The 27,611-nt window shown below is 39.4% G+C and overlaps 1 protein-coding gene across 3 annotated transcripts; it reads right to left on the bottom strand.

Moving 5' to 3' along the window:
• Window positions 1-1,552: 1,552 nt before the first annotated feature.
• On the bottom strand, window positions 1,553-21,803 carry LOC137971298 (uncharacterized). Of its 3 annotated transcripts, XM_068818114.1 has the most exons (5): window positions 21,667-21,803; window positions 19,325-19,397; window positions 18,794-18,882; window positions 6,119-10,440; window positions 1,553-4,792 (listed from the first exon to the last, which is right to left on the bottom strand). In XM_068818114.1, the coding sequence occupies exons 4-5, from the start codon at window positions 10,405-10,407 to the stop codon at window positions 4,777-4,779; spliced, it is 4,305 nt and encodes a 1,434-aa protein (XP_068674215.1). In that variant the 5' UTR covers window positions 10,408-10,440; window positions 18,794-18,882; window positions 19,325-19,397; window positions 21,667-21,803; the 3' UTR covers window positions 1,553-4,776. The 3 variants fall into 3 exon arrangements, with proteins under 3 accessions (XP_068674215.1, XP_068674213.1, XP_068674214.1); XM_068818112.1 differs by lacking the exon at window positions 18,794-18,882; XM_068818113.1 differs by lacking the exons at window positions 18,794-18,882; window positions 19,325-19,397.
• Window positions 21,804-27,611: the final 5,808 nt, after the last annotated feature.

Here is a 27,611-nt window from a genome sequence, read left to right as displayed (position 1 = left end):
CAATTAGTGCCCCAGCGCTAGAACGACTAGACGCTTAAATTAAGTTCCGTTCCTTTTCCTTTTCTTAATATAAGGGGACCGAGCAAGGGCTAATCACAGAGCTCAGAGTCATTGACAGAGAGGCTAGAAAAATCATTTGTGAAAATGGAGAGAAACTCCCCTTGACCTGGAAAGGGAGAAGGGAGGGCGTGGCTTCGCACAGTCAAGCATGAATACCGTGAACTGATTAAGATCAAAGCAGCAGTTAAGTTATTCGAGAATTCAGACCCTTCCGTGAGGTCGGTGGGAACGTTTGCGAAGAGAGCGTTAGAAAACGGACAGACATCATTGATTATGGGGGCACACAACTACGCAGTGACGTTTGAGACGAATTTTGCTCTAAATTACCCAGAGCTGATGGCATATCCACCAGGCTCTTGAAATTAGTAAGCCCTGCTGTCACTCCCTCACTGTGTGAGATCTTTAATCAAAGCCCAACTGATGCTATCGGCCCTCAGACATGTAAATGCGCAAGATTAAAAACAACACACAAGGAGGGCGATGTTATCGAAAGAAACATTTATCGTCCATTATCCATGCTCAGTGTTCCTAGTAAGATTCTGGAACCAGGGCCGTAGCCAGAAAAAAAATATGACTGAGGCAATGTCCGTGGTTAAATTATCTTCGGAAGTATTTTAAGTGTTTACGATGCATATTACATATTAAAGACAACACTGGAATCACGCTTTATTTTAAAATTTCACGAAACAATGACCGAGGCAAGTGCCTCGGTTTGCCTCATACTGGCTACGGCCCTGGGAACGATGCGTTGCTGACAGAATAACATTCCATGCAGCTAAGTGCCACGACTTACTTAGTCAGCACCAGTGGAGGGGCTCTCAACCGAGCTCCTACTAGCCCACCTGACTGAACAGTGGAGGGTGGCCCTAGACCGCTGTAAGGTTATACGTGTCATCTTCATCGACTTCCGAAAAGCCTTCGATTCAGTAAGCCACGATGTCTTACCAAAGAGGCTGCAAAGTTTCGGAATCATGGGAGATCTTTGGCAATGGTTGTGTGACTACTTGAACAGCAGATGTCAGTACCCAGTTGTTGGAGCCGGCAATTCCGGCCTCGCCCACGTTACCATCGGAATCCCACAGGGATCAGTTTTAGGACCAACGATCTCGCAGATGCCATTTCTGCTATTGAAGATGCGGCTATCGAGATGTATGCCGATGATACTACGCTGTGGTGCAAAGCTGACTAATAGAGCTGTGACGCTATCATAGCTGCAGCTAATATAAGGCCCTTTGTTTAGTGGCAGACTGGTGCAGGAGACATGCTATGCTCCTCCATCCTAAGAAAAGTGAAGCGATGTTGATTTCGAGAAAGAAGTCTGTAGGCCCTTTTCAAGCATTAACCATCAATGGTACCTCAATCAACTTAAAACCAGAAAAGATCTACAAGGACATTGTCCGTAAGGTAAAATACATATAAAATCCTCTTAAACTAAAAATCAAACGAGCATCGATCTATTTACAAAACATTTTTTTAATCTTTCGCTTTTGACACGCGGGATTAAGAAAGGGCGCACTCTGCTGCGAAGAGAACAACTCTTGAAGGGGAAGGAGAACATAACAATTATTCCATGAGTGCGCGTTGGATATAAAATGGTAAATGGCCAACGAGGTTTGTAGTCTTCCTTTTGCCACAGTTAAATCGTCTTTAATTTCTTACACTTGGACACTTGGAAATTAAAACCAATCAGTTTCCAGCTTGGCAACATGACTTGACTCAACAGTTTCCATATTAGATCATACATACGGTATATGAGCTGATAACAGAGATTGAGTGAACCAGTCAGGAAGCTAGAAATGCAATATCCGAGGTCGAAATTTTAATAAATCCAAATAGAAACGCTCTTTCCTGTAGGCTATTATTTTGACTTAGGTATTTAGTTTACGAAGCTATTCCCCAAATCTTTTTATTACACTTAACATGAGAATTTTATTCCATAAAGCTCATTTGTACAAATCTACACGCTTTATTTTCACATGTGGAAAAGGCTTATACAGCCAATCAGAATGGCGTACAGCTATTTCACAAGTGGAAGTACAACCAATCAACGATAGTGTAAAGGCGTTTCCATGCCAATCACTCGTGCATCTCGTGCAAATCGTACTTTGTTATTGAATTAAATTAAATTTGCATTTGGTTCTATTGTTAGTGAGTTTTTGTTTCTAATTTGCGTTCAGAAAACTATTTTAATGAAAATTCTCGTCTTATGTGCATGTGTAATAAACAGTTCACGACATAGAAAGTGCTTTGTACGGGGTTTTATTTACTCGTTTGTGTCAAAAACCCTCACTCACGCGTTCCTCACTCGTTCGGGTTTTTGACACAAACAACTCGTGAATAAAACCCCGTACGCCGCACTTTCTATGACGTAAACTATATATACAATATGAAAGGAGTGACTTAATTGTGGTATCAAATAAGTAATGCAAGTCTTGTATCCTATAATCATTGGCTCCGCACACTCTAAGGGTGCGTTCGATTGACCGTTTCCGGAATAAGAATGCATGGAATATAAGGTAGAAATCCTTCGTTTTAACGGTGATTCACATAAAAATTGTCAAACATCCGCTAAAATGCTATTTTAAACATATTTTTGTTGTCCTTGCTGTTTCGAAACGCGCCAAACATACCGTTTTAATCATCACTCCACGTATTCTTATTCCGGAATAGGGTCAATCGAACGCGCCCTAAGAATATGCAGAGAGTCCTTTCGATGAGACTATGAAATTATGGGATAATCGAGGAAGGTTACTCCGAGGAGATTCAAATATGAGACCTCCTCTACCTTACCAATTGACTCTGGGGAACACTTGGATGTTCTTCTCTTTATAACAAGGTCATTGGTCTCAGTTTCAACTTCATCAAATTGTTTTCCGTCCACGGCTTAGTATTGTCCACCTCCTCGCAGGCATTAGGGACGTAAAGATCTACGACGGCGACGGTCGACGAAAACGTCACCTTAAAATATAACTTGGCTCTATCATAAATCTTGCGCGATTATTCAGTCCTGGGGGGGGGGGGGGGGGCTCCCATATGGAAGAGACGGGGATACTCGTCGGAATTTTAAATTTAACCCCTAAAGGAGACCATCTGGGCGTGGCTCAAGCTTTTTGTGACCTTGGCGGCTTAAAATAATGGCGCTTTGCCCGGAACACCCCCTTCCCCCCCCCCCCCCCGGGTATTCAGTCTCGTTCACGTCCTACAATGTGGGCGAAGTATCCTAAATATAAATTGGAACGAGCGGTTTCTGAGTGGAAACAGAGAATGAAAGATTCTCTGTTGCATGCTTACGTTGTCGTCAAAACCTCAAACTTGGTGATTTCACGTCGTCGTTATGCAGAGGACCGCGAACATACTTGCTAAAATCCGTGCTGGACGTGCAGCAAGATTATTTATGCTCTTTTAACCAATGATATTATTGCTTTATGGCGTTGTCGTTTTCGTAACCGTCGTCGTTTATTAGACTCCCAAATATCCAGGCCGTGCTATCAGCACCCACGGGTACATTACAAGACTAGTAAGGTTGTCTACATACTTGATGATCAAGATGTCCCGAGAAGTGGGTCCGATGATATTGACCGTGATAGTGAAAAGTTCGTTACTGTCATTGGTCATAACACTCCAAAAGAACTGTTGGTAATCTGTCAAAAACCACAGATTTCACAATACAAGGTCGCAGCGTATTTGGGTGAAGATTCTGGTAGCGGTGATGGCCTTCTTAGGCTGAAATGTATTCCATATTCTGGAATAATTCCTGACCCAAAAATTATGAAGGAAGTTTACAGTCTTCAGTTTCAATAACATCAGCCATGCGAAACTTCACATGCATCCGATTACACCGTTTGCCACTGAAACATTAAAACAAAGAAAACTTTCCAGCGGTAAAACGCAATTTTTACCACAATTGCTGTAATCTCGCCATCTGGTTGGCTAATTTGCCGTTGTCGATAATAGTCTAGACAACGCTGCTCGCGTCACTTTGTCACGCAATGTAATAGCCAATAAAGAATGCTCATTTTGGGAAGTAAACCAACCATATTGCCAGAAAGTTATAGACAACGCTTGCTCTTTCTTTGTGTCATGATTTTGGTCACGCTCTGAAATAAACACTTTCTTTGCCCTTAAATATTGTGGTAAAAAAAAATCGAAATTAGTTCAGCGTCGTCTGTACTCTTACCGACAACGGTATTCGTCATCACAGTGGTCAAAATGGTGTACGCCTCGTGAGTCCACAACAAATTTTGACCACTGTGATGACGAATATCGTTGTCGATAAGAGTACAGACAACGCTGAACCACTTTCGATTTGCTAAATATAAAATAAAGAAAGCAAAGTTTTTCTTGTGTGCAAATGAGAAGTGGAAACATAACATTTTAAGATCTACCGATCACAACGATTAAAACATCTCTCCATATGCATAGTTATAATCCTGATCGTATACACTCTAGTCGCCAATTTTCAGCGACGTAAATCGTAGAAACACTGTAACTTACCAAATTAAATCAACGTAGTGTATGCTGTTACGCTAGTAGTCCCGCGCGGTTACTAAATAGGTCATGGCAACCAAGTTAATGAAACTGATGCCCATCTACAACAAATCACGAATAATTAACTATACAGCTCTGCCAATCTGCCGACACAGAGTTAACGTCCATTTGTATTTGTCCAGAAAATACAGAAACCCTTGCGGTCCAGTGCGCAGCCCTCGTTTCAGCTCACTCCTGAAGTAACCTAAGGACAAACACACAAATCAATCAACCCTTTCTTCTCTTTTAATTATTTACTTCGAGTGCAATAGAAACCTTAAGCTCAAATAATGTTAAAATTTTTGCCCATTCCAGAATTTTTTTGTCAGAAAACGCAATAGAGAAATTACGTATTGCGTTTGCGGCAAAAGGCAAAACGTCAAGCTAAAATGGAACTAAAATTTGCATTTTGCCAAATATCAACTGAACATGATTGATTTGGCTCAACCTTTTGCCTGTTATATACAGATATCGAAAACTTCTCCAGAAAAGGAGAGAAGTTGAAATAACAGAATTTTCACGCTTTTCTGCCATTTGACGTTTCTCATAAAGGCGATACTAAATCCATCCATGCAAGAGAGGATGACAGGAGAAAACATAATCCACCATACATTGGCCTCTTTCAATGAGATTTTTTTCAAACTAAATTTAGCCCGTGCTCGATTGAAGACACCTGATTGGTTATCATTAGCTTGGCGACCATGGGCACGAGACCAAAATAACTTTCACAGCATGCCGCGAAGCTTAATATAGATTTTTTAAAAATTATCATGGAGCATAAGGATATGTTCCCTCCTCTCATCCTCTCTTGATCCATTATCATCACCATTTTCGTCATCAAAAGATGGAAAGAGCCCCGTGGCCGCGCCCTAGGAATGAGTCCATTAGCCAACCCGTCATGTAAGCCCATATCACAGTCTTTGGGAATCAAAAACACACTTCCAAGCAATCACAATTGATAATGGTTTGTACTCTATATGAGGGTATGCTTGAAGGTTTCACAGAATGTCTTGTGATACCAGTGGGTCGTGTGTACATTTGTCGAACAGTCTTCGCTCATGGTACTAGGGAATTTAAGATCTACAACGGCGACGGTCGCCGAAAACGACACCTCAAAATATAACTTGGCTCTATCGTAAGTCTTTCGCGATTATTCAGTCTAGCTCGCGTCGTAAAATGTGGGCAAAGTATCCTAAAAATAAATTGGTACGAGCGGTTTTAAAGTTAAAATAGAGAATGAAAGATTCTATGTTGCGTGCTTACGTTGTCGTCAAAACTTCAAATTTAGTGATTTCACGTCGTCGTTATGCAGAGGACCGCTGAGATACTTGCTAAAATCCGTGCTGCACGTGCAGCACGATTATTTATGCTCTTTTAACCAATGATATTATTGCTTTGTGGCGTTGTCGTAGTCGTAGCCGTCGTCGTTTCTTAAATTCCCTACTGTTGGCCACGACGGTGGGCACAGCATTTGAAAGACTACATCCATATTGAAAAATATTGGCTTTTAAACAATACATTCCCACCTTACCTTTTTGTCTCCCTGCTGAGTGTCTTTTCTCCCGGGTGTTTTACCTTGATAATTTTTAAGTCGAACTGCCGGCCTGAACAAATGGCAATGAGACCCATTCTAGGACAAGTTGCTAAAGTATTTTTGAAAAAGGCGCACCCTTCAACATCCATTACGCTAAGTAGATCTCCAGACCTTACGTTGAAAAGCTCAAGGCGGACACCAATTGGATCAACGGATTTCAGAAAAATGCACTCCTCGTCACCGATGAATTTACAACAGCGAATAGTGGAATTCCTAAAGTCGAGACGCACATTACCAGAAACTGCATCGAGAACGCACGCGCATCCGTCGGGTGTCGAAGAAACAGCAACAAATTTTCCCTTGGGGGAAAATGACCCCGTCAGAAATAAATAACGGGCACCCTGGAGTGCACGCCAGAGTAGTTCAGTTCTACCTAATTGTCTCATTTCAATGAAGTCTGGCCGGATGCGAGACGAGGCAAACAGCTGGAGGTCCCTGTAGCAAGCAATCAACCTCCCGTGAGGTAGGTCAAATGTTACCACGTTACCTCCACTAACAGTATCGAAAATGATCCCTTGCCGTGTTTCAAATGTTATGCATGCCACATGATCATCTGAAATAGGAAAGATGTCGTCCGCGCCAAAGCTCCATCGTCTTGTGCGGACTGACAAATCAAAGTTCCACAGTTCAAGAGCGCTCTCAGTTGCAAACAAAATGCCTTCTTTTAAAGCTACCAAATCACATGTAGAGTCACTCCCAATCTCTTTCTGTCCCTTAAGTTCCCCATTTAAAACGTCCCAAGCGATAATTCGCCGTCCGTGGGATCCGACGCAAACTGTCGCATAAACAATCTCGCCAGTTAACAAGAATCGGAGACAACTGACATCTTCGAATTTTGTGTTCTTCGTTAGTGCATTCCGATAAACTAGTTCAATGTAACCTTTCCTCGTGTGGTTCCTTAAAAGCGATTGGCTGTTAAGCACTACATAAGAATAATGGAGCAAACCATATACATGCAGAGGATCCCCCAACAAAAAGCCACCGATTCTATTGGATTCTAACTTAAAGGAATTTCTCCAAGGAGCAAGAGGGTGATTCGAATAGAGATGCACGCGCCCCTCAGTCATGATTAAACGAAACATTTCCCTGGCACCTCTCCAATTTAAACAAAAAAGAAATAAACTGTCTGATGAGAATCTAATCATTCCAAAACGCCCTGAAGGTATCTCTGCGAGAGTTGAAAAACTATTTCCCCTGTCAACTAAACAAATAGAGCCCGGCGAATGGGAAATTGCCACGAGCTTTCCATCTTGGGACATTGCAAAAGATAAAATTTCTTTTTCTCTGTTGAGACGATCAATCTCCCTACCGTCCTTCAAATTCCATATCATAAGACATTTTGCATCGTCTGGACAATCAGTTAACATCTCGTCACCGCAAATAGAACAGATAGAAAAACTGCACTCACTGTTAGGAAAAAGCGGCTTCAAGATTCCATCAAAGGAGTAGGCCATGCTTAGCACTCCTGGCAAGATGACATCCTTGATAGGATGAAATACCACGGAACGATAAAAACCAAACTCCAATTCGTGCGAAGTTGCAGTGATTCTAAATGGTCCATGAAAACCTCTTCCAAACTGTTTTGGTTTGACATAACGTTTCCATTTGAGGTTACCTGAAGCAAGTGACCAAAACTGAATACTTCCATCGCAGCATTCACACACCATGTATTCTAAGCTAGGGGACACATCCAGACAAGCCACTTGTGATCCACAAAAAAACCGAGCTTGAATAGCTGTTTTAGCGTCATTTTTGTTCATCAACTCCATGTAAGGTTTATCGGAATACTTGGTCTCCAGAAGCTTGCGGGATTCAGAAGATAATCTACCACTTCCCTCATTCAACAGACATTGAAATATAGTAAAGGGATATTTCTGTAAGGTTACGCGGTGCTTCTTAAAAATAATCAATAAAGAAGAAAGGGTCTCACAACACTCGGCAGATATCGTCGTCAAACCACCCTGCTTCATTACACCAACGATATCTTCCGTGGCTGCTGGCAGGTTCACACAAAGCTTTGCGTACAAAAGCTCTGGGTCTGACACATATTTTCCAACCCCTTGTTCAAGGCTACAGGATTTCGTGTCCTCGTGTAACTGTAACATGTGCTGAACACCATGTTCCAAGGCATACATTAAAGTGTCAGAGAAGGATTGTGAGTTGCCAATCCCTTCGCTTTTTAACTCGTCAAACTCGTTAGAACAAAGAGTGGAAAGGGTCTTATGGCCTTCCATTTCTTCCACACTGAAACTGTGCTGCTTGTAGCGTGACTTGTCTGTCAACCAGTCCTTGACTGATTTATGAAAGAAATGAATGCGGTCTTCGTGAACAGGAAGAAGTGATGACACAATGGCAATGGCTTTGCCCGCCTTCCGCATAACAATCGAGGACGACAACTTCGTGCACAACAATTTAGGAACAAAACCTAATGGCAGTGGTTCCCTGGCAGCGGCAATTGCACCCAGGAAACATAGAAATTGCTCTTCAGTTATGTTTAGTTCCCTACTCAAGTCTTGCTCGAGCCGTTGAAAATACGACTGATAAACACACGCGATGCCCGCCGGAAGGGTCTCGTCCAGTTTTTCCAAGGTGAGAAGAGTTGAACACTTGTCCCTTATAAAATCTACCAAAAACTTGGCACACAGAAAGACTCCCTCTGACTTTTGCACAAGATCGTCTAAGACCAGCTCGTGCATTTCAACTTCTAATAAATCGCTTAGACTCCGTTCAAAGTAAAAACGAATGACCTTCAAGTTGTCTTCATCCTTTGGCTCCAGTATTAGTGGTTGCAAATCTTTCAGGCTGTCCCAAATGTTAACTTCGGGTCGCGTCGTCACCAAAAATCGAAGCCAAAGCGGTAAATTCTTAAACAAGTTGGCAATCAAGTCAAGAAGATAATTTCGTCCTTGGTATTCACTTTCATCTAAAGCATCTATTACCACAAGAGATGTAAAACCTGGATCTGCTACCCTGTTCAGAGGTTCCAAAAAATGCCAATCAAACAGATCCCTCACTTCCATGTCGTTGATCTCTACACCCAGATTTCCCGAGAGCTGTTCCACAAGGGCTTTCTTGTACTCTGGAAGACAGCAAGACAGGTGACAGGCTAAAGACTGCATCATCACCTTGGGATTCCTGTGGCGTGCTCTGTCATGGTGACAAAAATGGCTTCCCGCCAATCTGCCAGCTTCTTGCATTCTTTTACAAATCTCAGCAGCGATGACAGATTTCCCCATCCCTGCATTTCCGTTGAGCACCAAGACACGATTTGGAGAGCTCTTATCATCCAACCAGGTGTTGATTTTAGCAATGAAAGACTCACGGGTTCCTTCTAAGTATCTCTTTGTATAATCTCTCACATCACGTTGCGTGTCAACCCTTGCAAGTTTCTTTAGGATATTGTCCTCCTGATCGGTGTTGGGTTGTGTCTCACGGATTTCACTAACAATTTGATGTATGTCTTCAATCCTAGAATTGCTTTCCTTTACAGCTTGTTGGGTTGTGTTCTGAGAAAATTGCAAGTTTTCAAGCCTGAAATTGCCTTCCTCAACAGTCTTCTGGGTTGTTAACTGCTGGACTCGTAAGTCTTTAAGGTTGGATATCTTTTCCTCGACACTCTGCCGCAAGTCATTAAGTTGAGTCTTGAGATGTCCTTCACTCTCAGCCCAGTCCCTTAAGGCATCAAAATAATCCTCCTCTCCACATCGCTCTGCCTTCAGTCGATCAACCTCTCCCTTACTTAACCCAAGAGACACTAGAACGGCACTGATTTCCTGCCACAGAACATTGAACATCAGTTCATCGACACCAGTGGTTGTGATGTGCCCATACAAATGATTACGAAAAAACTTAATTCGAGCAAGGTTTGCCTCACGAGAAGTGTCACTTGGGGGTGGCTTGCAATTCCATCCGGTGTGGGGAGGGGTAAGTCCACAAATGTTGGTCAGAAGGAGGAACAGCAGAGTGATATCAAACGTGTTGGAGTCAGGGGCAGCCCCACAAACAGGAAAGAGCTTGTCCCACTGGTGACCATTGAGAATTCTTCTGCGTAAAAGGTTGTTAAGAATAGAATAACAGGAATTAAGATCAGCTGCCAAGTTTGCAGGAGGGTGATGAGTGTCAAACACATTTCTCAGTACAGTTGTTCCACCATCAATAATAAGTCGACTCAGCTTGGCCCCATTTGTCTTCTCCTTAGAGCTGGCCAGGGGACCAGGTGTGGCCATTGTAATCCAAACTGCTGAATTTTCACATCATATCTGCATAGAAAAATAGAAAAAACGTACGTTAATGGGGACATTAACCCATTCACATCTGAAACGCCCTTGGACGCCCCCACATTGACAAGTAAAATCGTCCGGCATTAGAAAGTAAAAGGTGTCATTGTCAGGGGTCAATGGGTCAATTGATTGACTTATTGGATTCCACTGAGTAAAGTAACTGATTAACAATTACTACCATTGACTATCTTTATAAAAATTAAAGTACTTTCAGTGCATATGATTCACTGAAGCAAAAAAGATAAGAAATCGAGGATCAAATGAGTGCCTGCATGGGCAGTTCAACAAGAATTACCTTTGGTTAAAACCGATAATCAAAGGCTCATGTGAGACAGCTCATGAATAAAGTGGATTATAATTAGCATTGGTAAAGAATACCCATGCACGCACCATTCCGTTGGAGTGCATAGAGAGTACAATGGTTTTTTTTTTCATGGTAGAGATGAGATCAGCAAATAGATTGCATCGTGATTGCACTGCACTGTTCTTCTGAAGAAGAATGCAGGTATTTACAACTTAAAAGTCTTTTGTTATTGAAATTCTCGCCCCAAGCAATACATGTATGTTGCCACTGAACTTAACTTTGTCTTAAATATCTCCAGATGCTGAGATGATATGGAAAAATCTCATTAACATTTTTTCTTTATCACAGTGAAGAGCCACTGTTTTGATTTGGTATGGTCAAACCCTTGCAGGGGTTCAATTTTGCATGTTACATTGTAAATAAAATATTACTGTAAGTTGTCAGATTCTCATCATTTAATGTATTTTTCCTTCCTTTTCATTGGCCGAGAGCCGACGATGTGACCCGCAAATAACTGCCTACAAATAAGTGTTTTGCTGCAAATTATATTCTGCTCATGTGTAATTGAATCCACGCTCTTGTGTGAAAATGGCAGTTCGCTTTCCTGAGCTTTCAGAAAGTGATTTAAGGAGGCTCCAACCACTTTTAACACTTTCAACAAATTGTGCTATTTAGAAGGACTGAATCTATCAAACGTTTTCACTTAATGGTAATATTATGATGCCATATGAAACACCAATAGATGCTTAACAAGATGCACTTATTAATGCGACGCACCAGGTTACCATGGCAACAAAAAGCCATCTACAAACAGCCTATATTTTGTCTTTAAACGCATATATCTCAAAAATGAACATAGTGAGCCCCATCTTTTATTGCTGGAGAGTGATTAGAACGCTAGGATAAAGCTTTCTGCAAAGTTTAAAAAAATTCTCTGGAGCAGATTCATAGCCACCTTCACAACTGAAAAATTTTAAGGTGGCTCTGAATCTCCAGAGAATTTTTCTAAACTCTGCACAGAGTTTTGTCTTAGCCTGCTAATAACATTTTATTTGCAACTTTTCTTGCATGGTATGTTGAGTCAAAGTTCACTTTACTTACATACCGTATTAGAGACATACAATATCACTGTTAAACCTTACTGCACAAAAGGAACTAAACAACAACACAACAAAACAAAAAGCCTACCCCTACCATGCACAACAAAACACTTCAGCAAATGGAGTTCCTATCGAAGCCTCGGTTTCTTTGTCAAATGGTAAATCATGTTACAGCTGTCATCAATGAAGTGTGTTTTTTGTGTTCAACAAACATTAAACTACTTTACCTGTTTTTGCACCAGTACAATTAAAATTGTACCAGTTCAAAAACAAATTGTACCAAAGTGCAAATTGAACTACAACATATATTGCCCAAGTTGAACAAGTCTATAATTAAAAGCAGCATTCTGAATTTGACTGAAGGGAGTAACTTTTTGCAATGTTTTACTTTGCGGCTTTTCAATTCTGCGGGAACTATTTTTTTGTGGAGCTACAAGTAAGTCAATCCGCAAAATCCGCAATAAGAACCTGCACAATTTTCATGCTACATGCAGGCAAGTATATTGCATAAATCATTCTGAATTAATTAATGTAATTATGGCATTCAGTCAGCCCACCAGTGACCACTGATCAGCTGTCTTGTTGATGCATCACTGAATATCCCTCATTGAATGTAACAAAGAACAGTCCTGGTTTTTCTTCTCACGGCCAGTTCAAATGGTCTTAATACAAACCATCCTTCCAAAAAATACCTTGATTGTCTACTAAGTTTCAAAGATTTAGATATAATTTATTCACTCTAAATATTAAACAAGAACTCTGATTTTAACACCTTTTCTTCTGCTATCAGTTGTAAATATTATTCTCCACATAGCTTTTTCCAGCTGAAACAACACATGCAACCTTCGCCCCTTCCAAATTTCTTAGTTTTTCATACCAATAACCTAAGCCTAAGGCAAAATTTAGACAATTTCCAAACCCACTTATTACATGTAGAAGAGCTTGATTTTTGCTTTAGTATCATAGGTTTTATTAGGACAAAAAAATGAGTATCCAAATTTGGATTTTATCCTGCTATTCCCAATTACAAGTTTGAATATGTGCCGACACCTCCCTCGGCTGGAGGTGTTGGTATTTATATTGATGAGCAACTCAAATACACATATGTTCTAATGAACTTTTTAGGCTCTTTGGATTGAGGTTGCAGGTTGCAGGTTAGGGTTGCAGGTCATTGTTTCACCATAAGTGAAACAACCCAAACCTTAACAAAAATGCTAACCTTAGGCTTAAGGGCCCACTGACGTATTTTTTGGGGTGGGTTGCTAAGGATGTAATGGTTAAGTAATTTGAGAGAATTTGGCATTAATTTGGTCACTTTCCAACTTCTGTAAGCCAATGACCATAAATATGACGTCATCATACCACGCCCATGGTCACGTGACCAATAAAAGAAAACTCTAAATTTGTCTCCGTGCTACGCAATTTGGGTATTTAATCGATGGTTTGATAATTTGTATTCGTTTTTGCATCCAGCCAAGCATGGTTTTCTTTTTATTTTGAAAAATGTTCTTTTTAAAGACATAAACGATACTGAAACACCCATAACTTTTTCAAAAAAGATGATTTAAAAAAATCAATGCTTAGCTATATTCTGTATTTGGGGATGAAACGTGCCATGTAAAAAAAAATTTAATTCAATTTAAAACCGCCGGAAATTTAGCTTTTTTCTCAAACCGGAAGTCAGTTCGTTTACACATGCGCAGTTGATCTGAGAACGAGCACGAGGAAGGCGAGGAAAAATCTTTGATGGAAACAACAGTTTGCGCTGTGACTTTTGCTTGTGAGTGGGTGTTCTTGTCAGCTCATGGTATGATGACGTCAGTTACTGGAAGTAACATTTCACTTCCTTAGCAACGCGCAAAAAATCCGTCTGTGGGCCCTTAATTAAGCATTATCTAAAGCATACATCTTATTCCAAAATGGCTGCCATTTTAGTATTATTTGGTTTCCTTGCCAATTGGCCCTTTAAGGACGTTCGCGTCAATTGTTTCTGCGCATCCTTACTGCGCACGCAAATGCACACGCCACGTCATACACAAGCGCACGCGCTAAGTAATAAAATGAGAAATGACAGGGCAAAAGGCCATTGCTATAGCTTTGCCTGGATTTAACGCTCTTGGACTTTCGGTGACCCCTATTTTTCTTTCCAGAAACGGATTTTATTTACAATTATCTCCACATTGTCCAAAAATGAACAAAAAATCAATGTGGGAAGTTAAAAAAATTTCAAGATTTCTGCTCACGGGACATCAAATCCTGCCATCTTGCGGCTGCAAGGCGCGTGAAACTGTGGTCGCTAAATGCGAACTTGATCTTTAAGGAACCTCACCAGTTGACTAAATTCACTTAATAAGTCCACTTAAACAATATTTGGCAGAGAAGATTTCACTTCAAAGATTTAATTGCAATATATTTGGGTTTACAGACACTGGCCTTATTCGCTAACGAAGCCCGATTTTGCCACACTTTGGGTGTTTTTCCGGGCATATTCTCTCCAAAACGAAGTCGGTGACCCCCTATTTTTTTTACATTTCTGACATAACTAACTCTTTATCTTACAGTGGTAAAAGTTTCAGAAAAAAATCAATGTCGAAAAATTTTCGCGCGAACGTACTTAAGCCTCGCTTTCAGACATAAAATTAAAAGGAATATTTACTGGTAACCTTGAATGAGGCCAAAAGGGCCAATTTGCAATCAAACAGAAGTTAGAATACAAAAATGGTGGCCATTCATACACTTTCCTATAAAAGATTCATGTCTCCTAAGGTCGATGAATTGTCAGAATTCTGTTAAATGACTATGCCGATTGAAAAAAACGCATTATCATGCATTGTTGTATCTATGAAAGGCAAGCGCTTCTTGGCCTTTTGGCTAAGATCAAGTGCCATTGTCAGACCACTGTAACCTGGTGCAGCATTACATGGTTAGTATAGGAAATCATATGAATGCGAGTGCATTCCACAACTTAATTGGTCGCAAGTGATGTTTTCAAAGTTCTCAAAATTACATTACTATTTTTTATTTGTTATATGCTCGACAAAATCACTCCATTACTTTGTTTCCATAGCAACTTCAATATTGCACTCTATAACCTATTTATGCATTGGTTGTTGACCAATCAGAAATGCAATATTTTGTTGAGTATATAATAAACCCTGTTACCAGTTTGCATGAGGCCATTCTAGGCCACATTTAATATTTCTCATAGTTTTTTGTCTCCGCCTATTTTGTCCCAACATCGTTCGTCAATATTCCGCGCAACTAGACTGTGAATTGTGGTGGACTTTTTGCTCATGGTGGGGATTGTGCTGTCCCATTTCTCCAGTATTTTTGCGGTCACACAAATTTTTGAACCTTGTTATCGGCATTTCTCATTGACCCCCACTTTTATACTTTCACAACTCCTACTCAACATTATCTTTGCTGTCAACATTATCTAACCGGCGAATTTTTGCCTTCAACCCACCACAAAACCTTTTGTTTAAACAAGCAATCTAAGAGAACACACATGAATTTATTGAACCTTTCTTTACCGGGGTTTTGCCTTGACCTGCACGTTTGTGCTGGAAAAACTCTCATTTGGACTTTTTGGCAACCAGACTGGACCAACTAGGACAAGATTATTGCTTTAAACAGCATTTAATCAAAGAGCTTTTTCCTTCAGCGCACGCTGTGCTAAGTTTACCTCCTGTCAGCGGTCAGCGAGCCAAGATGGCTGCCAATCAAGGTTATATTCTCTCGTATTTTTCTATTATGGGACCAAAAAGGAAACCTCCTATGGCTAATGATGCTATCGATCCAACTGATTCGACTTTTGATGATCACTGGGATAAATTAGAGATCAAACTTAACAAGTGGGTTACATCATCACTCCCAGGCCTCGTTACGAACATTATGCAATCTCATGTCATTAAAATCATCGACTATATCTCATCAACTGAGTTTCAAAGATCTCTGGTTGACAGTATCAGCTTCGATGCCGCCGGTTTGGAAACTCAACTTGGCTCATCGGAAAAAAAGTTAAACGAACTAATAAATTCATATAAAGCAAAGATAGCCAAACTGGATGAAGAGTTAACCAAACTTAAGAATAATCTAGCGCTGAAAGACAAAGCCATAGCACGTCTTGAAGATGACAATTATAGATTATCACAAGAAGTAGACGACCTGGAGCAATACACAAGACGAACCAATGTTCGCATCTATGGAGTTGCTGAACAGCCAGAGGAGAACACTGATAATCTTGCAGTCGACTTCTTCAAATCTGAACTCAACGTGGATGTTGCTTCAAATGACATAAGTAGATCTCATCGTGTAGGCAAGAAATCTGGAGCCAAACAAAGACCTATTATTGTGCGGTTTACTAAGCATAATACTAAAGCTGCGGTTATGTCTCGCCGCCGTGTGCTCAAGGAACGTAAACGTCCATTCAACCTTCAAGAGGATTTAACCATCAATCGCCGCAAAATTCTTAAATACTTAAACAAGGATATCGAAGAAGGCATTGTCAGCAAAGTCTGGACTGTGGATGGAGTAATATGTTTTCGGCCCTCTGGTGACAGCTCAGTCATCGAACGCTGTACTTCTTTAGAGGATTGTCAGGAGATCATAGCTAAGTATTGCGAATAGTCTGAACTTATGTTTATTTACTTGTAGTGACTGACAACTCTGTCATTGAATGCTGTCAATCTAAATTTTTTTTTCTAGCAGTAACTGAATTGTACTACACTGCTTTATGGCACCCAAGAACTGATTTCTTGAGTCACTGTATATTATATAAAGTTTTTGTACTTACCGGTGAATAACATTTGAATTCGTTATTAGTTAAGTCAACTTGCTTAACACTTAACACTTAAGGTTAATTTTATACTAATTATTTTATTTTATTTTTTTAATTAATAATTAATTTATTTGTATGTCACAGTGTGTGAAAAATCCTTGTTCTATATGTAAATTCGAGTTCATAATAACCACAAAGCTATCTTTTGCATTATTTTTCACTTATGGACACATCTGAAATGTACCCCACTTTCTCCTTCAGAATATAATGACTTGACACATTCTCATGATGACTGGTATTGTTCTGGCTGTCTCTCTGACACGTTTCCTTTTAATCATTTTGATAGTGATACTGATTTCTACTTTGCCTTGTTAGATCTTCAATCTTCTGTTAATTTTGACGGCTCTCTTTTGGGAACCAAATATTTTAATCCGTTCTTGGAAGACCCTGATACTTAACAACTCCTTCACAACTCTGACCTTGATCCAGACATCAATATGCTCTCATCAACTTCTAACTTACTGTCTAGATGTACTTATATGACCAGTAGACAGTTTAATAATCTGTTCTCTGACTCCTCTAACTCCAACTGCTTCTCATTATTTCACTTGAATATACGCAGCTTTAAAAAACACTCTGTTGACCTAGAGGAATACCTCTCCACCCTAAATACATCTTTCTCAACCATTAGCCTCTCTGAAACCTGGCTAGACAACACTTCTAATGACTTGTATAGTATCCCTGGTTATCATTTTATTTCTAAACCCAGACCTGTTGGACCAGGAGGTGGTGTTGGCATATTTCTTTGTGATACTTATGAATACAAGAAAAGATGTGACCTTGAATCTAAGAATTGTGTCCTTGAATCTGTTTTTGTTGAAATTGTCCAACCAAAAAATGAGAAAAATGTCATCTTGGGCTGTTTATACAAACCCCCTAATGTTCAGACTAAAATCTTTAATGATGAAATTGAACAAGTCCTTGCTAAAACTGGCTTTGAGAATAAATTATGTTTCCTTTTTGGTGACTTTAACATCAATATCCTTAATGCTGACTCACATGTCCCTACTAATGATTTCATTGATCTCATGTATTCCAATGGTTTCTATCCTCTTATCTCTAAACCAACAAGGATCACGTCTCATTCAGCTACTTTGATCGATAACATCTTCTCCAATGACCTTGACAATCACAAATTTAGTGGTATCCTTTGGTCTGACATTTCTGATCACTTACTTATATTTCAGATCACTAATTGTTCCCTTAATTAAACCTAAAACTAAATCTTCAGTTTATCATAAACGTCTTGTAACTACTGACAACATTGAAAATTTTCGTTCCCATCTTTGTTCTATTAATTGGGATTTCTCACAATCTTCCTCTTCAAATTTATGGACTGTCTTAATCCAATCTATGAAACATGCTTTCCTGTTAAGATTATCACTGTCAAAGAAAATTCAAAAGCCAAACCTTGGTTTACCACAGGGCTCCAAAACTCCTGTCATAGGAAGTACGCTCTCCATAAACAATATTTGTGATAATCCTACACCAGCTAACAAAGCTACATATACCAAATTCCGTAACAAATACAACTATCTAATCAAACTACGTAGGAAAAAGTACTACCATGATAAATTGTCTTCTATAGGTTCATCATGAAAACAAACCTGGTCCTTAATTAAATCTGTCATCTCTTCTAAACATTTCAGTTATATGGGCCTACTGCCATGAAGGACAACAGAGGTAACGCTGTTAACAACCCTCAGTTAATTGCTAATAAGTTCAATGAATTCTTTACTAACGTTGGTCCTTCTGTTGCCACTAAAATTCCCCACTCCACTGCTGACCACAAATCATATTTGAGTGGTTCTTTTAGTGATAGTTTCTTTGCCTCACCTACTACCCCTGATGAAGTTATCAATATAGTGTCCTCTCTGAAGAGTAGTAACAGTGAGGGAGTGGATGGTATTAATGTTAATGTGATTAAAGCATCTACTGATCTCTTGGCATCTCCCCTCTCTCAAATGTGCAATATCTCCTTCTCAACTGGCATTGTGCCTGATAAGCTTAAAATCAGCAAAGTACTACCCATATTCAAAAGTGAAGATAGCACAAACTTCACTAATTATAGGTCTACCTCAATCTTACCTTGCTTCTCTAAAATCCTTGAGAGTGCCATATGCACCGTTGTCTAATGGACTATCTCACCAAACATAGCATACTCAATAAGCATCAGTCTGGGTTTAGAAAGAAACATTCTACTTTTATGGCAATACTGGAACCTACTAATAAAATATTTGATTCATTTGAGAAGAACGAACTCACAATTGGCATATTCATTGATCTAAAGAAGGCATTTGATACCATTAATCACTCCATCCTCTTAGATAAATTAAACTTCTATGGTATTCGAGGCACACCTTTTAACTGGATGCATAGCTATCTCCTCTCTCGTTCTCAATATGTTCAAATTGATTCCTGGAAATCTCCACTGCTTCCAATTAAATGTGGTGTTCCTCAGGGTTCTGTGTTAGGGCCACTTTTATTTCTTATATACATGAATGACATTTTTTCATGCTCTAATTATCTCTCATTTATCCTTTTTGCAGACCACACTAATATTTTCTTTCAACACAAAAATATCTCTGAACTAACTAAAATTGTGAAACATGAACTTACTTTTGTGGTACCTGGTTCAAAGCTAACAAGCTAACTTTGCATCCCGACAAGACTAAATTTATTTTATTTCACCCTGCAAGAAAGAAAATAAATCTTGATGGTCTTTCTATTAGCATCAATAAGAATAGTATTAATAGAGTCGAACACACAAAATTCTTAGGTGTTATCATCCATCAAAACCTCTCATGGCAGGCTCATATAAAAGCGATTTCTTCCAAAATGGCCAAATCCACTGGGATTATTATCAAAATGATGACAGTTTTTCTTTTCTAATACTCTTTGCACGTTATACAACTCTTTAATACTCCCATATCTCCAATACTGTCTTATTATTTGGGCATCCACTTACTCTTCTCATTTACAACCCCTTTTCCGTCTCCAGAAGAAAGCTTAAGTTAAGAATCATTACTCACTCTCCACCACATGCACATACTTACCCACTCTTTAACAAATTCAAAATACTCGACATAAATAATATTTATAAGTACCAAGTTTCTTGCTTTGTTTTCCTTCACATGCAGCAGCTCTTGCCTCTTATCTCTTTTTGTTCTTAATCTTGCCCTCTTCTCTTTTATCTCTTTTCGTTCTTAACTCTGATTGTCATCAATATCTCACCAGGCAAAAAGACAACTTACATCTTCATACTCACAAATATTCTTTTTCTCTTCGGGTACAGGGTCCTCAAATTTGGAATGACATTCCTCTCTCACTTCGTAATTCACTTACTCTTTCTAGTTACAAACATAAACTGAGAGATTATTTTCAATTGTCATAAGTTTAAACAAAGTTGAACGCAAATTCTTTTTTCTCCCTTCAAAGTCTTTTTTTATCACTTTTTGCACACTATCATTATTGTTATGTTTATTTTGCTTTATGTGCAGTAATATTTCTTTTTTATGTTGTAATAGTTTGCCTTTTCTCTGTAAATTTTGTACTTATTAATTTTTTTATTCTCATTGTAACATAGCAGCACATTGTAACTCTCTGACCTACGCCGTATAAGCCTCTGGTTTTGGCATCTTATTATCGTTAACTTGTGCTTTGTGTACTTATTTATTAATAAATAAATTTTATTATTTGTTTTGTAGGAAACCTCAATTGGCTTTAACACCTATTGGATTTTGAAGTACGCTTATCAGACATGACCTTTCATGTAAACTATGTATTAGTATTGACTTTGTTTATAAACCATTTTGTAAACCGTAGAATTGACTACAAAAACTGATTGCAAAAACTTTTTTAAAATAAATATGTGGTTGATAGACCACTTTAAAAAAAGAAAAGATTGTTTCATTCCCTATCCTTCTGCTTTGCTTCCAAAACGATAGCCAAACGCACTTTCATTGTCCAAGACTACTACTACACTAGTAATAGAACTTAAGTAAGAATTAGCCCTAACCATATTCTGAGGATGTCATGCAGCCACAGGAAAAGGTAAATTTTACAATGGCAGCAGTATCGTTTACAAAAATGCTAACCACTCTTCCAGGGCATTCAATTTTTCCCGTCTAGTGTTGCCTGCCTCACTGTTGGCAGAGAAGCCCTGGGAATTATATTCTTACAATTTTACAAAAATTGTGGTCCATTTTACAAAATTGTGGTCAACGGGGTTCAAACCCCGATGAAGTCTTGAATTTTTCATGTTACTTTATGTAATTGCTAAAATTGCATCTATAACTGCGAGGATCATGGCTCTATGTGATTTCTGGATATCTTTAAGAGACTGCAAACTCATAATAATTTAAGTAAAATAAAGATAATTTGCCAAAATCCTGAATTTTATGTTCACTACATTAAGGCTAAGTTTATCTACTAGCAGCCAAGTATTCCAATAATATCATGATTCATCTTTTTCTACAACACAAGTACAATCGTCTATGTGTGTAGCATTTGAAATACATGTACTTCATGAAGCTTCATGAGCACAAATTCTCTATGACAAGATGAAAGATCGTTTGTATATCAATATATATTGGGAAGATATCGTTGACGACACCGATTGCCATTAATCATAATGTGCCACTGGCTGTCAAAACAAAAAGTCTTTTGTTCCTGTGGTTGGCAAATTTGAATAACAAATTTGCAAAAGCAATGTTTGTAAACAGATATCTTCCCTCTACAGAAAAGAACATTTCTTTTAGTGTATTCAAGGTGACGATGGGACGCAAATGCAAGTTGCTTTGCTGTGAGAACTAGATTTAAATCGCCGCATAGCATGGATTTCTCAAGTTACCAGCTTAATTAACGAAGTACAAAGCTACAGTGTTAGTAGTCGACGAATCACCACACCATTGCGCAGTTTCATGGGACTCATTTGACATCAAACACGTGAAACTACGTACCAGTAAATAGCCAAAGCCAGAACCAGATTAGCTAACGTTTGACGAACAGATATCTCAGCTGCAAACCTTTTATCTCAAAATAACGTCTTCGTCTCATAAGGCCATTAACACTTCCGCCATGAGGGTGTGTCAGTGTGTCATCCAAATTTGGGGATGTCATGTTAGGCCATCATATAGTCGCCCGCCTTTAGGGGAGCCACAGGTACCCAAGCTCATCGAGAGTATGGTCGACTAAAATATAAGGATTTGTATCGCAATCCCGATAAAAGGCTTAAGAAGATAATTATATGACAAAAAAATTCAATTAAAAAGCCTAACCTTATTACCATTGTGGGTAGCTTCCTTCCTGTGTGTTTGTCTCCCAGATCCGACTCGATTTGAGCCATTTTTCAATTTCTCGGTTGCCCACCGTATAATAAAATATTGTGGGCAACATTTTTTTATTTTTATTTTTGTCGGCCATGCTTACTCTGAGCTTTGGGGGAGCTTATGTCTCCCCACCTGATGTCTCCCATACTTGACATAGGATTCAACCTTTCCCGGGTAGATTTACTTATAGGTAGATTTATTTATTTATAGCACGTCCACTGTTATAAAAGCCAATCAAAACAAAGCTGTGTCAGCTTGAAGGAAATACGATACTTTTCGAGGAAGAACCAATTCCTAAAAGTACTGCGTTTTTGCGGAAAACGTTGTCTAAAAATAGATTGATCTGTAAAAATACTGTGACGTAGTGGTACTAACTATTTAGCCAAAACATCCCGAAATTTCGGTTTGAGGTCAAATGGTGAGGCAAATTTGCGGAAAATCTCTTTGAAATTGTTGACAACCTCCAGAGGTAGTCCACTTTTTCCGTTCGGAATGGAATTCGGGAAATTCCTTACTATTAGTGAGAATCGCTCCGTTTCCAGGCTCTTTCTCACAAGATAAAGTAAATATGCGGTATGAAATGCCTAGCAGTAAATGGCAAGTGCCATTCTAATCCGGTTGGTCGATAAATTCGGAAAATCGCTTACCTTTATGGAATGATCATTCCATCGGGATTATTTGGCTAAATGGTAAGCACCCAGGCTTAGTATTGGAGTTGTTCGCTCCTGAACAGTATATTAGAGGGTATTTACATATGATTTTTGCAGCCGTTTACGTGAAGCTGGGGCGAAATGCGTGGTGCCTGATTTCGGGACGAAATTATATCATTTGTCTAATAAATACATTGTTGACCCAAAAGACCCGGACCCAGTCTGAGATTTGTTGTCATTTAGGGCCTGTTTACATTGAGGGAGGGTGCCCCGGCTAACCGTGCTACCCTAAGACAGCAAACTTTCATACGTTTCTTTAGAAAACGAATTGAAGCGTTTACATGCTAGACAGGATAATCCACCTTCCTGGAGCACCTGTCTACTTGCCCGAGACACCCTTCTAGGCGGGCTATCTTTTTGCCGTGTGCTACTGGTTCGAGCTGGGTAACCGAGGTGAGACAAAATTGCCGTCCTGGGGAATTGTTTCGTCTTTAATTAAATCTCTTTTACCAGTGACATCTACTTAACGAAATGATAAATACAGTGCAAAAAAGTTTCCATAGACACTGAAAAGCGGCCGCTAGCGAGAAAAATGATAAAAAAAAGTAAACTACCCGCCAAATCGTTTCTTTTGTCCGCCATCTTTTTTGTTGTGCTTAGGGCCCACTCAAAAGAGCCCTTCCACTTATGTGAGTGGGTATGTTTTAACCCTCCTAGCCAGGTAACTTGGTCTGCCGAGGCACCTGCTGCCCCCATGCAAACAGGCCTTAACATGAGACCGGTGCGAGACTTTCTCGTGTCCAGCAACCAAGATGAAGTCAGACCGATCTGAGTTCATCGCGGTCTCATGTAAATACCCCCTGATACTCTTGTATACCTACATAAATCTGTGTACCCTTATATAATAATAACAATAATAATAATAATAATAATAATAATAATAATAATAGTAATAATAATAATAATAATAATAATAATAATACTTTAGTCACGCAAGTCTCAATGCCTTTTACAAACACAGGTTAAAACATAAAAATTAAAAAAAAATAGTTATAAACTTCTTTTAAAGTCATGAATGGAACTGTTGTTAAGTCTTATATTGTCAGGAAAACTGTTCCATAATCTTGGGGCTGCGACAATGAACGTTCGACCCCCTAAACTGGTTGTTCTTGATGTTGGGATTTTAAGAAGGCCTTTATTGCATGGTCTCAGTCTACGTGCAGGAGTATAAGGGTCAATAAGTTTTTTTATGTAGCTGGGAGACATGCCATATAGTGCTTTGTAAACAAGGAGAGCGTTCTTAAACTTTATTCTTTGGTCAACGGGTAACCAGTTGAAATTCCTTAGTATGGGCATAATACGTGCTGTTCCCTTTGATTAGGTCACCAGCCTTGCGGCCGGATTCTGTACACGTTGTAGTTTTGCGATCTCGGCAACAGGCAAGCCGTAAAACAGGCTGTTACAGTTATCAATACGTGAAGATATGAAGGCGTGGATCAATCGTTCAGTGGAGAGACTGTCAAGATACTTGCGGATCTTGCATATGTTACTTAGAGCATAAAACGCAGATTTGCAGATATTGTTTATTTGAGACCAAAAGGACAGGTGTTTATCAATTATGACGCCCAGATTACGAACCTCAGTCTTGGGGGTGATAATGACATTCCCAATATCGATATCAGGGTAAGTAGGACAATTTTTAGTAAAGTTCGGGTAGATATGTATGATCTCTGTTTTGCCATCGTTGAGCACTAGTTTATTCTTAATACTCCAAGTTTTGATGTCTTGCACACATTTCTCAAGGTGCGTGCCTGTGTGTACCCTTGTAGACACAGGGCGTCTCCCATACCACTATTTGTGCAACGAGTGAAGACTGTTTTCGTTTTAAAGGGTCGTCGATTCTTTGAGAATCGAAGCAATCAACGTTGATATAATAATAATAATAATAATAATAATAATAATATTAATAATAATAATAATAATAATAATAATAATAATAATAATAATAAATTAAATAGCTTAGTGTCGGAAGGGCGTACTGATTCCTAGCCAGAGTACGATGGGAATCAGTGGACTTGACCATATTATAGACAATCTATTCAGGTAAACCTCAGAGGCAATTTTGAAAGCTACTTCATCTTCTTGTCGAGTACTCTCCAGAACGCCAAGAAACTTGTATTGACTTCCCTCTTCTAAAAATTTAACTACTGTCGATTCATCAAACGTCATTCCCTGCTCGTCGGCCACTTTGACTCCTTTCTTTATGCTTACGACAGAACACTTTTTTGGACTCCATTCGAGTCCGATATCTTGCATTGCCGTTCTCGTGGATTTCATCACAGTTTTCACCTTCTGGGTCGAGGCAGCAAAGACTTTGAGGTCATCGATATACAATAGGTGTGTGACTTTGGCACTGATTGGTTTAGAGAGTCGATATCCTTCTGTAGCATTGAGTTTCCACGCGACAGGATTAAGACAAATTGTGAACAGCCTCTGACACAGCGAATCGCTTTGGGGAAGTCCTCTGTTGAAGTGGATTACACCTGATACTTCAGACCCAACTTTGGTTGTTGTGACGATCTTGGTTTTCCAATTGAATCGCACAACTTGGTTACTACTTTTCTTGTCCATATTGCGATGTACAACCATCATCTCACATGGCCAGTCGTGGTCAGCAGAATCATATGCTTTGCCATGCTTAAATTCCTTTCACCTCGATGACAATCTTGAGTAACCATTCTATCAATGTGTATATTATCTGTTGTGCCACTACATCCTTCCGTAGCACCTCTCTGCTGCTTCTCCTTCAGCCCATACCTGTTTAGGTGTTCGTCCTTAGGCCTTAGCATACAAGATGTGAACCATTTATACATTGTGTTAAGGCAGGTAACGGCCTTTGGTTGTCGCTTGTGGAGTTTCCTTCTTTCGGAATTAAAGATGTTTTACCTCCAGTAAACCAGGCTGGATAGTTGGAATCAACTTTTGAAATTGACTTGAAACACCGTGCCACTCATTGGAGTAGAGAAAAATTAGGGTCAGGTCAGGATTAGTTTTGGTTATAAAACATAGATATTAATTGACCAACCATAGAAAAGTAACTGATGAAAAGAACTGTGCATGAACTGAGCGTGCTCGTCGTTGTAGTGTAGTGGTGAAGACAAAGTACTATAGATCTGGAGGGTGCGAGGTCGAGTACCGGTAAGTGCGTAGTACAGTTCTTTGTTCCCTTACCATGCTGTAAAGATGAGACTCAATGAATAAGTGTATGAATACAGAAACCGATAAGATGATACCAATGATTAATTAAGAAGATGAGTTGAAATGCGTAAGACAGAGCTTAAGGAGGGAAGGTATAACTATCACTTTTAGATGTCGTTTAAGCTAGCTTGAGTGCATAATTCAACCTAGGTAAAATGGGGATCAGGAATTTAACCTAGGTTAATTAAAACGGATTCAACCTAAGAAAGGATTTTACCCGCACCTAGAAACCCGAGAGCCTTCTCTCTGATGAACAAAAAGGATGTAGGAAAGGTTCGAGGGTACAAAAGAACAGTTGCTCATACATAATATGGTCTTGAGAAATTGCGAGAGCAGAAAAACAGATCTAGCTATGGCTTGGATAGATTTTCGCAAAGTCTATGATATGGTCCCGCATTCATGGATTTTAGAACATCAAGGCTTATATTGTACCTGTGGTAGTAGATGCACTTGGCATGATTCCGAAAAATCGTTAACAACACTCGAAAACAACTGATGCCACTTTTAAGGTTGAATTGTTACAGAAGGCGGCGTTACTTGGAACGGGAAGACTGCCGGCTGAGGAAAGTGTTCGAGACTTGTAACTTTATACCAAGGATCATAAATGGACAAGACATCTTGCATAAGTGTCAAAATGGGTACTATCGCAAAACTGTAAAATCGTCAAATCGTTTCATAGCATCCCAGTGTAATTTACAATTCGATCATCCAGGAGCAACGAAGATCATTGCTTAGAAATTTTAACTGATCTCTGACACATATTGAAACACATATTAAATGTGTAAAAAAAAAATTACAATTGAAGCCGCTGTGAACTCGGAAAAAATCCGAGCCCCAGATGGGATTCGAACCCACTACCCTCCGTGATCTAGTACGGATGCTCTAACCACTGAGCTGGTGGAGACTCTATGGTGTGAAGGCGACACACAGTTGTGTGTATCTTTCAGCCCTAATCGATGTGCTGATGTTGATTTTGCCATCAAGTCGATGACTGACTGTATCAGTAGTATTAGGAGTTGGATGATTCCAGATAATCTTATGTTTAACGATGATAAAACAGAATGTTTAATTATAGGTACTTTGCAGCAGCTGGAAAAGGTTAACATCAATTGCATTGAGGTTGGTTCGACTGATGTTTGTCCTGTAACAGTAGCTAGAAAACTTGGCTCATGGTTCGAAGAGCATCTCACTATGTCAACTCATATTAGCAAGTTATGTGGTGTTGCCTTCTACAAATTTTGGTCGTCTTTGAAAAAATATCACTCCTGCTTATTTATTCCAAATTACACTCAAAATCATGTGATTACCTATACAATTATTATTATTGCTGCGAGCGAGCGCAACGAGCGAGCAGCAACACCAATCTGGACTTGAGTGAGTGAGGCTCCAGCACTTGGCTAAGTAGCCTGACTTCTGGCTGTTATACACAATTGTGATCTCATTCAAACAGAAGCCCTTCAAGCTAATCCTGCCAAGCCGACCACATGCTGGAAAGGTCAGAGCACAACACCGGGAACACTGTCCCCTACTCTTTTCGAATAGTGTGTGGGATCTTTAACGTCCCACAGAGTTAATGAACAAGGGTTGTGAGACGGGACCTCCGGCTTATCGTCCTTATCCGAGAAGACTAGAGAGTCTAACCACTTGTAGATGTAATTACAAAGGCAG

The sequence above is a fragment of the Montipora foliosa genome, chromosome 9, assembly GCF_036669935.1.
Source record: "Montipora foliosa isolate CH-2021 chromosome 9, ASM3666993v2, whole genome shotgun sequence".
NCBI classification, from domain to species: Eukaryota; Metazoa; Cnidaria; class Anthozoa; order Scleractinia; family Acroporidae; genus Montipora; species Montipora foliosa.
This window is presented reverse-complemented; position numbering and strand designations above follow the sequence as displayed.

What these genes read in the sequence shown, in the direction of transcription:
- LOC137971298 (XM_068818114.1), bottom strand. Translation starts at nt 10,407, where the DNA reads ATGGCCACACCTGGTCCCCTGGCCAGCTCTAAGGAGAAGACAAATGGG.